The 12,587-nt window shown below is 40.1% G+C and overlaps 2 protein-coding genes across 3 annotated transcripts in view; one reads left to right on the top strand and one right to left on the bottom strand.

Moving 5' to 3' along the window:
- Positions 1-10,653, top strand: part of REC114 (REC114 meiotic recombination protein) — an 88,092-nt gene extending 77,439 nt beyond the window's left edge. Inside the window, exons 4-6 of the mRNA XM_044764572.2 lie at positions 5,629-5,841; positions 7,325-7,411; positions 10,029-10,653. Coding sequence (XP_044620507.2) covers positions 5,629-5,841; positions 7,325-7,411; positions 10,029-10,193 — 465 coding nt within the window. The 3' untranslated portion in view covers positions 10,194-10,653. The remainder of the gene's footprint in view (positions 1-5,628; positions 5,842-7,324; positions 7,412-10,028) is intronic.
- The window catches only part of NPTN (neuroplastin), a 65,817-nt gene continuing 63,512 nt past the window's right edge, over positions 10,283-12,587 (bottom strand). For both annotated transcript variants that reach the window (XM_014849728.3, XM_070498390.1), the window contains 2 exons: positions 11,855-11,929; positions 10,283-11,303 (listed from right to left, as the gene is read on the bottom strand). In XM_014849728.3, the coding sequence (XP_014705214.2) occupies positions 11,869-11,929 (61 nt within the window). In that variant the 3' untranslated portion in view covers positions 10,283-11,303; positions 11,855-11,868. The remainder of the gene's footprint in view (positions 11,304-11,854; positions 11,930-12,587) is intronic.

The raw sequence follows: 12,587 nt of genomic DNA, 5'->3' as shown, positions 1-12,587 counted from the left end.
TGTATTCAGATGCCTATGACAGAAAATCCAGCTTTAATGGCCCCCCAAAATAGGAGTTTATTTTCTTCACTAAATAAGAAATCCAGAAACAGGCAATTGCTAGCATTGACTCAGAAACTCAACAGTGTCAAGGTCACCACCTTTGCGCTTCCCTTGGCCTCTCACTCACAGTTGCAGAATGGCTGCAGGAGCTCTCTTATATTTCCATTCAAGGAAATCAGCTTCATCTGTCCCTTTTGTAAGGAAAGCATAAACTTTCCCATAAGTCTGTCCACCTCCCACAACCCCTAGAAGATGTGTGCTTATGTCTCATGGGCCAGAACAGTGTAACATGGCCATCCAGTCTGCAGAGATCAGCAAGATGAGTGTTTGGCTTTTCCAGCCCCTGGTGTGCTTTGGCTCCTGGCAACAATCAGTGTCTCCATACAGGTGATTCATCAGTTTGGGATCGTAGTGTACAGAGCGCTTTCTATCCTGCTCTCTTGCCGTGTAATATTCTATCAGGAATGTTATACCAAGTCATCAGTTAATCTTGGAAAAGATGATTCTTCATAGCTACATAGCATTTTATTGTTTGGGTATACCATGATGCCCAATTTTTCACTATTATAAAAATGTTTTGATTTTCATAAGGATTTATTTACAGGGCTCTTGAGATAGAAGTCCTAGAAGTATGAACATTTATTCTGTGAATTTGCCCTCCAAATAAGTTGTTCCTCCTTCTGCTGACTAGCAATGTGTCAGAATGTTCATTCATCCAAATCCTCTTCAATAGGGTGATATAATTTAAATTTAAAAACTAGTTCCAATTTGATAGGCAAAATGAGCATCTTCCTTTCATTTGCATTTCTTTGATAACTAAATGAAAATGAACATTTTTGTGTTTGTTAGCCATCTGTATTTTTTCTGTGAATCACCTGCCTACTGCTTTTGCCTAATTTTCCTCTTCAAGTATTTAGACACTATATAGAGATTACATGTTATATACATGTGTATATTACATGTTATATAGAAATATGAATTTATGTAATTTGTGTAGTTATATAATTTTATATATATTTATGTATATATATTATATATTGATTTTTTTAAATGTCTAAGATTAGGAACCTTTTGCCTGTTGTTATTATGAATGGTGTTCTTTTATCCCAAAGATATTTGTAGCTGCTTATTATTGGATTTTTTTCTGAACTAATTTAAATTTAGCTTTTGTACTAAACTTTTATTAATTCTGATAATTTTTTAATTTCTAGGAAAGTAATTTTATAATCTGCAAACAGTGATAATTTTATTTATTTCCAGTAGTTTATTCTTATTACTTTTCTCACCTGACTGAGTTATCTGGACCTTCCAGACCACTGTGATTATGTAATGATTGTGTCGTCCTTGACGTCTTGCTGACTTGAATGGGAAGTCATGTTTAGATGTTAAGAGCATCTCTGGCTGTTGACTGGATATTCTTTACCATGTAAGGAGATATTCTTTCAGTTATAGTTTACTTACTAGTACTTTTATCAGGATTACATATTACATTCTATCAAAAGCTTTTTGACACCTATCAAGATCATGGTTTTTTTCTCCTTTGATCTATTGACTTGATGTATTAATATTGAACCAACAGACTTCTTTTTGCCTTTCTGGCAAAAGGTATGTTTAGTGCTTTTCTTGCCTTGGATAATTTTTAGTTAACCAGGTATTACATAACAAATACCATGGTTTAAATTGACAAATGGAAGAACTATTTTGAAATAAAATTTTTAGTCCTTTAACAGCAATTTAGTATAACTTAAATCCCGTGGTAAGAAGGATTATATTTCTCTTCTCTCTGGCTGAAATAAGTAGATTGTATAAATTCTGCCTACTTGTAAGGTGGGCTTCCTTTTTTTCAGTAATTCTGATCAAAATGGTCCTGGCTGATAGGCTGACAGTAGACATATAATTCCCTATGAGAATTCCATTGGTCTCCCCTTGTGGGAAGGGACTTCTTTGTGAAAGAGTAAACAAACCTAACCTACTCTCCTCTTTCCTTCTCACCCCAGTAACTCACTCAAGTTTCCCATCATTTTGTCTGGCCTGGGCTTTGAGTATCGCTTCTTGGTTTCATAGCAAAGAATTAAAGAAAATGCTGAAGTCCCTTCTCTGGGCAAGTCCTTTTTCTGTACTTACTCCTCCTCCCCTTTTCTACAGTAGAGGAACTCACTGCTAGTGGTGGGGAAACTGTTTCAGTTGGGGTGCTAGTGGTGATGGGAAACTTCTTACAGATCTCAGTGATGAATCTGAAGCCAGCAGGAAAAGCCGGAGGGTTTGTGAGGCCCCTGATGTCTCCTTGTTGTCTGATACCACATAATGTCAGCTATAGAGACCCCAGTTTAAGAATCTCTGTGTGGAGATGCCATTCACGCCTGTGAGTCAGAGTTTACTGGACCCAGTGTCTCCCGAAGGTTGAAGCCTGATTTTCTTATGAGAACATGAAGATAAGTGTAAAGAGAGAAGCCCTTATCTTTCACTTTTGTTCCCTCAAGGAGTCTGTGTAACAGGGAATTTTCTGTTAGTTGTAATAACTTGAAATTATGTGTTTTGAAATAGCGTGGGAACAATTTAACACGTAAGCCGTGGCTTAAAACATAATAATTTTGAGCTAATCTCCTTAGATTATAGAAACTGGAGACTGTACAATTTGGGGCAGTTCAGGACTGTTAGCATATACTTGAAAACTTTTCATTTCACAGCCAGGAACTCTTTCTGACTTTTTTTTTTTTTTTTTTTTTTTTTTAAGATTTTATTTTTTTTTTTCCTTTTTCTCCCCAAAGCCCCCCAGTACATAGTTGTGTAGCCTTCGTTGTGGGTCCTTCTAGTTGTGGCATGTGGGATGCTGCCTCAGCGTGGTTTGATGAGCAGTGCCATGTCCGCGCCCAGGATTCGAACCAACGAAACACTGGGCCGCCTGCAGCGGAGCGCGTGAACTTAACCACTCGGCCACGGGGCCAGCCCCTCTTTCTGACTTTTAATTATGGCTTAAAAATAAGTCTCATCAAGATTTTCAACCTAGGAGTCCTTTTGTTCACCTGGTGTCAGGTTCTCCATTGTGGTACCCTGTGACGTTGCGCACGTGGGATGGAGACGTAGCTCACTTGCAGACTTTTCCTGGTGTGCCTTGGTTTCATCTTGGGTCCACATGCATTGAGTGCTGTTTCTGGCTTCAGATGATAAGCTCAAATTCCATCTGGGAATTTCACAGAAGCGAACTTGGAGCAGGACTTCAGCTGGGCTCTCAGACATACAGCCTGCCCTGTCATTTCTTGGAACCACATTCCAAAGAAACCCTGCCTATCCAAACTCCTTCTTATGGACATTCACATAAAGTTACCTCTAGACTTGTACAACCGATCTGAGACTTTTGCCCTTTTTACACTTAATAGTTGTCTGTTTCTGCATATAGCTTTTCTTGTAGCTACGAGGTAAATTTTTTAATGTGATTGCTTCTGAAGGTTAGATAATCACAGAATCATCATGAAAATAGCTAATATATAGCTACATAAATATAAAATTCATGTAGATGTCTTCAGATACAGTCTAAACTAGGATAAGCTGGAAACAGCTAATTAATTGTAAACAAGAAATCAGCCCAATTTCACAAAAAAAGATTCATTGAATTACCAAAAACTGATTGTGTAGTTCTCTTAATCAGTTCTGTTCCCTTCCTCAGGGAGAGTTAGCTTTCAGTGACTCTTGATTTGGGGATTATTCATCCAACAGAAAAATGACTAAGGAAATGAATAAGCAGTACACGGAAGAAAAACACACGTGACCAATAAGCGTAAGAAAAATGTTCACCCTCACTTGTAGTCGAAGAAATGAAATTCTAAAATAAAAATCTGTGTTAACCTAGTAGGTTAAGAAAAATCAAAAAGAGTAAGAATCTCCAGGGTTGGAGGCGCAGGGAAACGGGCGGATAGACTCCACGGGAGCACGCTTGGCACCGTCGTGCCCAGGGCGGTTTGGTATTAGGCACGAAGATACATACACCCTTTGGCCGGGCAAGTCTGCTTTTAGGTCTTTATGTACAAAGACGCATGTATAAGAGTGTTTATCAGAGCTTTGTGGTTTAGCATAGGGAAAACTAGAAATAACTTAGATTTACGTCATTAGGGGCCGGGTAAATAAAGGAATACTCTTCAGCTATCAAAATAATGAAATATACTGTTGTTTTTATACTTATTGCTAAATAAAAAATTAGGTTACAAAACAGTAGTATAGTTCAAAAAATATCTAAGTAGTATATATAACCTATGTATATTATATATATGATATGTAACCTTAATGTATACATTTATGTACTAGTTTGTGTATATGTTCTAATGTATATGAATATATTAGAATATTTCTTTTTCGTATTTTTTCATTGTTAGAAGGGGTGATAATAATGGATTACTGTTAAACTTGGGGAAAAAATTAAATGAGTTAAAAAATGAGGAGAACCCAGCGGTGGCAGTGAAGGTCTGGCAGTGTCTGTTCTTCAGACATGGTACCTGACCATTGCTTAAGCCACATCAGGAGCTTTCTGTAACCTAAAGATGTGGCTCTGCTGGATGATTTTATCTAAGAATTTAAATGGTGTAATTTGTGAACAGGAAAATCAAGGAATCTTTGCTTATAGGAACTTACAAGATTTTGTTAACTGTGGTTAGAAACGTTTTCCAGTTAGTGTGATTTATGTATTTACTGAGTGAAAAGTACTGTCACTGTGTTAAGTTAGAATCTGAATTTCTGTACAGAAGAAATTGAACAAAGGTACACAATACATACCACCTGTTTGGGGCAGCTTTTGTGTAAGCCGACTCCTCTAAACTAGGCAGAATATTAGACTAGGAAAAGAGGAAACTACTTCTGCTTTATTGTTTATTATAATTTAGCTCTATTTTTAAACTTACAATCAAGTAATTTTGATGTGGTGGCCAAATTGTTAAAATTTTAATTGTCTCTCTCCCACATTTGCTGATTTGCAAAGGGATGTAACTTGTACAGCAAACTAGAGGCAACATGTGGTTTGTGTGGGTCATTTGTATGGTAATCTGGCCTCTCCAAGGATAAAGGGCTTTACCGATTATTAATGTGAGACACATTAGCTCCTAGCATTGGCCTGTGCCCTGTTCCCAGTCCTGTTTTTCAAATTCACTGGCTTGTTTAATGTGGCATGTACCTGGTTTGCTCTTTTATATACTTAGGTTTAGAAAAATTTTGTTGAGCCAGGACTGTGCTGTATCATCTTCACTGATTTTCCACCTAAGGAATTAGGAGCTGTGAAATCTTTATTCCAAAGTAAGACAATCATTGATCTTTTACTGTGGTCAGTAAAGTGACCTTCCTGGCCTTTATGATATGGGCTTTTCCATTTTTGGTGAGGTCAGTTCTCTGAAGGAGCTAAGTTTAGTATGAGGAACAGCTCCCAAAACGGGGAAGAACGCTATTGGCTTTTTTATACCGACATCAACCATCTAGGGTAACTGCTCCCGCACCCACACCCCTTCCTCTCCAAGCAAAGGGAAGCACTCGCTAGAAGACCCCACAGTAAAGAAATATGAAGTGATGGCAAGGGTCACTGAGGGTAACTTTTGATTTGTCAAACAGAACAAGAGTCGCATGTTCCGGGTACAGTTTAGCGGAGGGTCAAAGGAGCAGGCGCTGGAACACTGTTGCAGCTGTGTGCAGACCCTGGCCCAGTACCTCACTGTCCAGGTGCCCGACGGAATCCGCCAGGACCTCCGGCTGAGTCCTGCCCCACTGAGGCCAGGTGAAAGCCAAAGGGTGGGCTGTGCACAGAGCGTCCCACTGCCTCATGGAGTAAGTAGGCGAGGGTGTTGGTGGTACCAGAAACCTGACAGTTCTGTGCTCTGTCGGGGCCAAAATCACAGTGGAATTTGTTGAGCCTGTCAGGTTTGTAGGTTAATAGATATCTGATGTTGAACGTCTTATCTAAGTTGAAGGTTGATCCTCACTGTAGCTGTCTATAATCCCAGAAGTCAGCTTAGCCAGGAGTCCCGGCTGTATTCTGCATGTCACTATCGAACAGTGGTTCTCCAAGTGTGGTCCCTGGACCCTTCCTTGAGACCTACCTTTCCAGGGGTCTACAAAGTCAACATTATTTTTGAAATAGTATTAAGGCGTTACTTGCCCCTTGCACTGGGTGGATACTTGTGTTAATGGGACAAAAGTATCATGAGCAAAGCTTCTGTCACTTTAGCACGAATCAAGGCCTTGGCATCAAGCCATACCAGTAGTCATCACATTCTTCCCCAGTCACTCGCAGTAAGAACACCACAGCCCTGCCCTCTGAAGCATGATGACTGTCTCAAGGGAGAGCCCCGGGACTGCACGCGGAGCTGAGCGTGCTGCCGTCTTCACGGAACACTGTTGTTACTTGAAAGAATGACAGACTAACTATGGTTATTCTGATTCGGGCATCTGGGGGACATTTTCTCAGATGAAGTGAGCCTGTCATTTCAGGAAAACAACGGATAGTATCTGTCAACAATGATGAAATAAGCTTTTAGGGTAAAAACTAGAATCTTGGAAAACTTGCACCTGTCACTTGAGCTTCACAGCTTCCTAACCCAGAAGACTTTTCTGATGGCACTATTAATGAACATGATTTTTTTTTTATAATTACACGACAGAATGTTTCAACATTTGGGGCCTGGCATGGCGGCACAGTGGTTAAGTTGGCACACTCCACTTTGGCAGCCTGAGGTTTGCAGGTTCAGATCCTGGGTGCAGACCCAGCACCGCTCATCAGGCCACGCTGTGGTGGTGTGCCACATAAAGTAGAGGAAAACTGGCACAGATGTTAGCTCAGGGCCAATCTTCCTCACCAAAAAAAAGCTTCAACATTTGGAAGATCTGTATAGTCCAGTGAACCAGTATTTTCCAAATGACCACCACGTGATGCTACAAAATCACGCGTGGATGAAAGATCCATTCAAAGTACAAAATAGACCAATGGATTTTCATATAACAGAGTATAACAAGTTCACTGCTATGACTTCAGATTCTGTTGCAACTAATCTTTATGAAACGATCACTTGAGTTTTGGTGTCATATCGAAGAATATCTAAGGCTATTTTAAAATACTCCTGCCTTTTCCATCTACATATCTCTGTGAAGCCAGATTTTCTTCATGTACTTCAACCTTTACTGACGCCGACTTCACCTTTACTGACGCTCTTCTCTTTCTTTGGACAGGAATGCATGTTTCCACTCTGTAACGGTCTGCAGTGTTTCTGATTATGTTCAGCCCGTCTCCTAACTACAAGTGGTTTCTTTGCAGTCACACCCGATCTCGGAGCAGCAGCAGTGTGGACCAGGCGGCACAAGCGTGCCAGGAGGAAGGACCTCAGTGGCCTGCTTAGCTCAGGTAGAGCCTAGTTCTGTATTCAGTTTTCTTGTCACGAAAAAGTGTTCCTGAAGACTCTGTATCCCTCTGTCCACTCCCTTACTCTAGAATAATAACCTACAGTGTCACTGAAGAAGACGGTAAAGACAGAGCGAGACCAAGTTCATCTCCTCCTGTTGAGAGATTAGACACAAAGGCACCTACTTAAGAACTGTTCTCCTAAGGAAATAAAAGAAGAGTGGTCTGTGGTGTTAGTCTTTAAATGTGTGAGATAAAGAATTTAATCATCACTTTCCCAAAAAGAGGAATAAAGGGAATTTCAATTTAATTTTGGAAGTGAAATTTGGGAACTATCCTAAGACAAATACCAGTATGAATTTGGAGTCAGATCCATGACGTTTCTGTCGAGGCAAGTTCTCAGCGCTGAAATCTCAGCCAAGGCTCCACAGAGACGCGGGAGGGTCGGCTGCTACCACAGGCTGCGCTCAGACACCCTGCCCCTCGAGGTTTGCTCGTAACAGACTCCCGCCAAACCTATTCATTCCCACTCAGGGTCACCTGATGGCTGCTTGCTGGGGGCCCCGTGAGGACGGTGTCCCACTCGCTGCATTCCCTGACACACACGACAGCAGGCTCTCAGGCCAACAGCTCATGCTGTCCACAAAATTCTGTGGAATTCACCAATATTCAAGGATGAATTTTCTTGTAAACTGTGCCAACAGTGGTATAAAAAAGAAAATCTAGGTGTTTTCTCCATGTGGCTTACCATTAACTTAAAATAAACGGACAATCACAGAATCAAAACTTGAAACACTAGATGAGAATTCCTGTTGCCTTTAATGACTCAGCCACCGCGACAGAGAAACCTTCGAAAGCTCTTTGGCCAGCAGCAGGGCAGACTGCGTGGTGCCTAGTTTGCAGCTCCGTGTCTGCAGTGGGGCTAGAGGTTAACTGAAGCAGAGTGGCTGAGGAGAGCAGAGCCACAAGAAACACGGAGCAAGGCACGGAGGGCCCTATTCAGGAAATAGCAGTTGCTCTAAAAGGGGTACCCTGGCCTACCTTATTTCCAGAGCATCGAAGAACCCTGGGCAAATGAGACAAAGCACCAGGCGGCGAGCTGAGATGTGTTACTTGTTTGTTCTAACCTTCTGGACAAGTCATTCTAGGAATGTAAGTTGGTAAAACGTTTTGCAAAGCAATCCAGCATTATAGGTCAAATTTAATGTTCTCTTATTACCTATAATTCCATTTCACCTACACAAACATAAGGATGTGCTCACAGTGTTGTTTATGGTAACAAAATTGGAAACAACAAAAACGTTCACTAATAGGATGGCGAGTGGTTAATGTGTGGTCTAACCACAGATGGGATAAAACGCAGTCAATAAAAGTGATGTCTACCCCCATCTAGTGACATGGAAAGATGTTCGTAGTAGCTTTAAGTTTTTAAAAGGCTACAAAGCAGCATGCATGATTTGAGTTTTGTAGTAAATCCAAACACACAAAACAAGTTTGTAAGGAGATATACTGACATGTTAAGAGTGGCTCTCACTGGAGAACAGGGCTCCATGTTACTTTCACTTTCTTCTTTCTACATTTAGGTAGAGTCTGAAGAGCTGGTTTGAATTTAGAAAAGTAAATTTCTATTAGAGATGATTCCTAGAGAAATGTCAATTGTATACAAACGCACTGAACTACGGCATCCATAGAAAGGGTATAAAGGCACCTAGCTAACAGAATTAATGGGAGAAGTAAACAGGACTGGATCAAAGAATCAAATGTGGGTGGGCCATGCAGAGCTGTGCCCATTGGTGTTACGTGGGACTTTGGATCCCGTGTTGCTCTAGCTTCCAAATTGCCACGCACAGACTTTTACTTCAACTCTCCTAATATTTAAATACTGACAACTTATTCAAGTGGTTTTAAAATACTGCAAGTTACCAAAGACATATAGACGGCAAATAAGCACGTGCAAAGATGCTCAACGCCATATGACTTCATTTATCTGACATTCTGCATAAGGCAAGACTGTAAAGTACGGAGAACAGGTCAGTGGTTATCAGGGGTTAATGGTCTGACGACAAGGTTAGGTAGCATGAGGAATTCTCTGTGGGGTGGTGGAAATGTTCCGTGTCTTGATTGTGGTGATGGTTACATGCTTCTCTATATTTGTCAAACCTTATGGACAGGACGGGAAAAAGACATCAGTGAGCTGTGTCCTTTGAATGGTCATCTTGTGACCTCTCTTTATTACATTTGGAACCCAGTTTCCACGTGGTAAACTGCTCACACCCATTCCTCCACCTATGAGGTGGGAAAGATGAACTAAGCTAGTGCAGTTGATCCATCGATAGGTTTCTTATCGATCCACAAAATGCTATCAGCATAGTATTCTTCATTAAAGCAGGATCTTAACTTGCAAATCATCTCATTAATACTTCAAATACTTAAGAATACAAGTTTATCTCACTTCCTGTGTATATTTAGAAACATGTAAAGGAACCCTGTAAGGCTAATTAACACTAATTTTTGGTGTGTTACCCTCATCTTTCCTTAAGGCAAAGTTTTCTTGTGTTACTATTCAGGCTGTTGCTTTTGCCTGTAATCTCTAATAAAGTGCTCTTCTGGAACCCCCCAGTCTCTCCTGGCGTCGGAGGAACTGCCCCTTGTCTGTGAACAGTCTGCGTGGAGTGCGGAAGAGTTAGGCCCCTTTCTGCGCTTGTGCCTCATGGATCAGAACTTCCCAGCGTTCGTGGAAGAGGTGGAAAAGGAGCTAAAGAAGCTGACAGGGTTGAGAAATTAACACTCTATGTACATACAGAATTAAGGAACGCGAAGGCACTGAAAAAATGCTTCCTCCTAAGATTAGAAAAGATACTAGAATAAAGAGTCTTATTTCAAACACCTTTTATCAATGTTTTATTTTTAAAAACAGGTGAATCCACTTTTTTATACATCATTGCACTTCAACAATTACACAAAACACAAGTACATGCATCTATGGGTACGCACTGCGTGAGAACCCTGCCGGGTGAGAAAGTTTACACTCAACCATTAAATCAATGTGAAAAAATACAGTGTCAACCCCAAGTCTAACTAGTTGCATAGAATACCATGCTATAACATTTCAAGGTCATTGAAAACAAAAGGTAAATTATAAAAGTTTGCCTTAATTGAATGTACAATAAGGTTCGACACATCAGTGCAAAAGGATTTAAGAATTTACATGAGTTAACAAAAGAATCACTTAAAAAGCAATCATACATATATACTGCAATTCATTATATCCGTTCAGTGGACTGTTCCAGCTTCTTATCAAAGTCATAGGTTAAGCCCTTAAAATTATAGATTTCAGTTTATATTACTCATCTTTATGTACCAGACCACACAATTTCCTCATCTGACAACATACAATAAGGAATGACTATCAGCAGCTTAGAAATGAAACAAGCATTTATTTTATTTTGGATTTCTCCCACCCCCAAAAATATAAATATATATATATTTATATACTGTATATATCTGTAGGTTTTGCTGTACTTTACAAAAATGTATCACTAGATGGCAGCAGTGCATTTTAGAGCTTTGCCAATTTAACAGCTGCATTAAGTAAAAAATGGTGCATGCATGATCCGATCCTCAGAGGACCTTTACACTTCTATTTAAATATTTTAACAAAGGAAAAAAAAAAGCAACATTCACAGCACATCAAGCCCAAAGTAGTTTAGACCTTCTACACTGAAGCATTGTTTAAAATGTACCTGGCCAGGTCACCCTTACAGGAGAGGCTAAATAAGGCATGCGTTAGACAGTCCTCGTGGCGTGGTGCTCACTTGAAAGGGGAGAGGACCAAAGAGGTCCAAGCAGAAGATTTAGCAGGTCATCTTGCCACCAGTTTCAGGAACCTAAAGACCTGTAAAGAGAGAGTATTTGGAAATTAAAAGGCAATATGCACTGTCACTTAAGACTACACCAAGTGCCACATAAAACAAAACTTCGGTTCTAAGAGCACGCTCAGGGATGTGGTGTGAAATTCTGATCTCCATCTGCCTAACTGGAAGGCACTCTGGCCCACCTGTGTCTGGCCACCCTTCTGGCCTTGCCCTCAGAAGCAAAGTGGGACTAACTGGCCTCTGGGAATAATCCACCTAAGAAGGTGAGAATTTCATTTTTACCTCCTTTTAAAGATATAAGTAAAGAGCAGCAGGAAGTTTTTATTTTGAAACATCATACATATTCTGAAATGGCATTTATGTAAATATGTGAAACAAAGCAGCTGAAAAATGTTCCCTTCCAGCTGCTACACTGGACGGACAGAACTGCTTCCATCAGTATCAGCTGCTCTGAAATGAACTAAGAGATCTTGCAACATAACACCAACTACTGAAGAATTTGTAACAAGGTCAACAGAGGCACATTCATTTGAATAAAATTTTTAAAACTAGTAAAGAAGGCCATACTTACATTGTAAGCAGTACTTAATTTGTGTTTCTCTGGCGCAAGTTTTTATCTTTGTGATTGTTGGTAGAGTTGGTTTTCCTTTGGAGGAAAAATTGCATTACAAGAGTTAAAGTCAGCAGCAACTGTTGAAAGTCTAACGCATGGAAATACAGGGACTCTTTCACTTACTGCCATCCCTGGTGTAGGCAGAAGTTTTACTGCATGGTGTTAATGCATAAAAATAGTCCTTGTGGAAAAGTGCCTACATACCTTCAATTAATAGATCCTTTTGACTCCCAAGGCAGACAATATACAGGTAAATTTCCCTTTGATTTATAAATTATAAACGAATTACTATAAAGGCGAGAATAGGAGTTTTTTCCTCTGCTGAACATGACTATCTCTTCTCAAATGAGAAAAAATATGCAATTATATATACAGGCAGTGCTGTACCCTCTGGCATTTAACCAATCTGGGCACTGTCTGCCTGCCTCGCACTCCTTAGTCCCCAAGATTCTGCTAATCTTGGACTGATTCCAGATTTGCAGTTCCATCTCTCTTGGATACACGCAGTTGTTAATGGAGCCAGACAGCTTATCCATGCTATGGTCCAGCTTGAAATTAACTTTAAAAAACCTGAAGTCTCAGATGTACTGCTTATTTCCCCCACATTATCAATTTAAGCATGAGATGTGCAAAATTTTATATAGCAATTTTTTGCACAGTATTCCATTTTATATTGCTACTAACAACAAAA

Source organism: Equus asinus, chromosome 2 (genome assembly GCF_041296235.1).
Source record: "Equus asinus isolate D_3611 breed Donkey chromosome 2, EquAss-T2T_v2, whole genome shotgun sequence".
In the NCBI taxonomy this organism is placed as follows: Eukaryota; Metazoa; Chordata; class Mammalia; order Perissodactyla; family Equidae; genus Equus; species Equus asinus.
The sequence above is the reverse complement of the archived record's forward strand: the minus strand, read 5'-3'. Positions and strand labels throughout refer to the sequence as shown.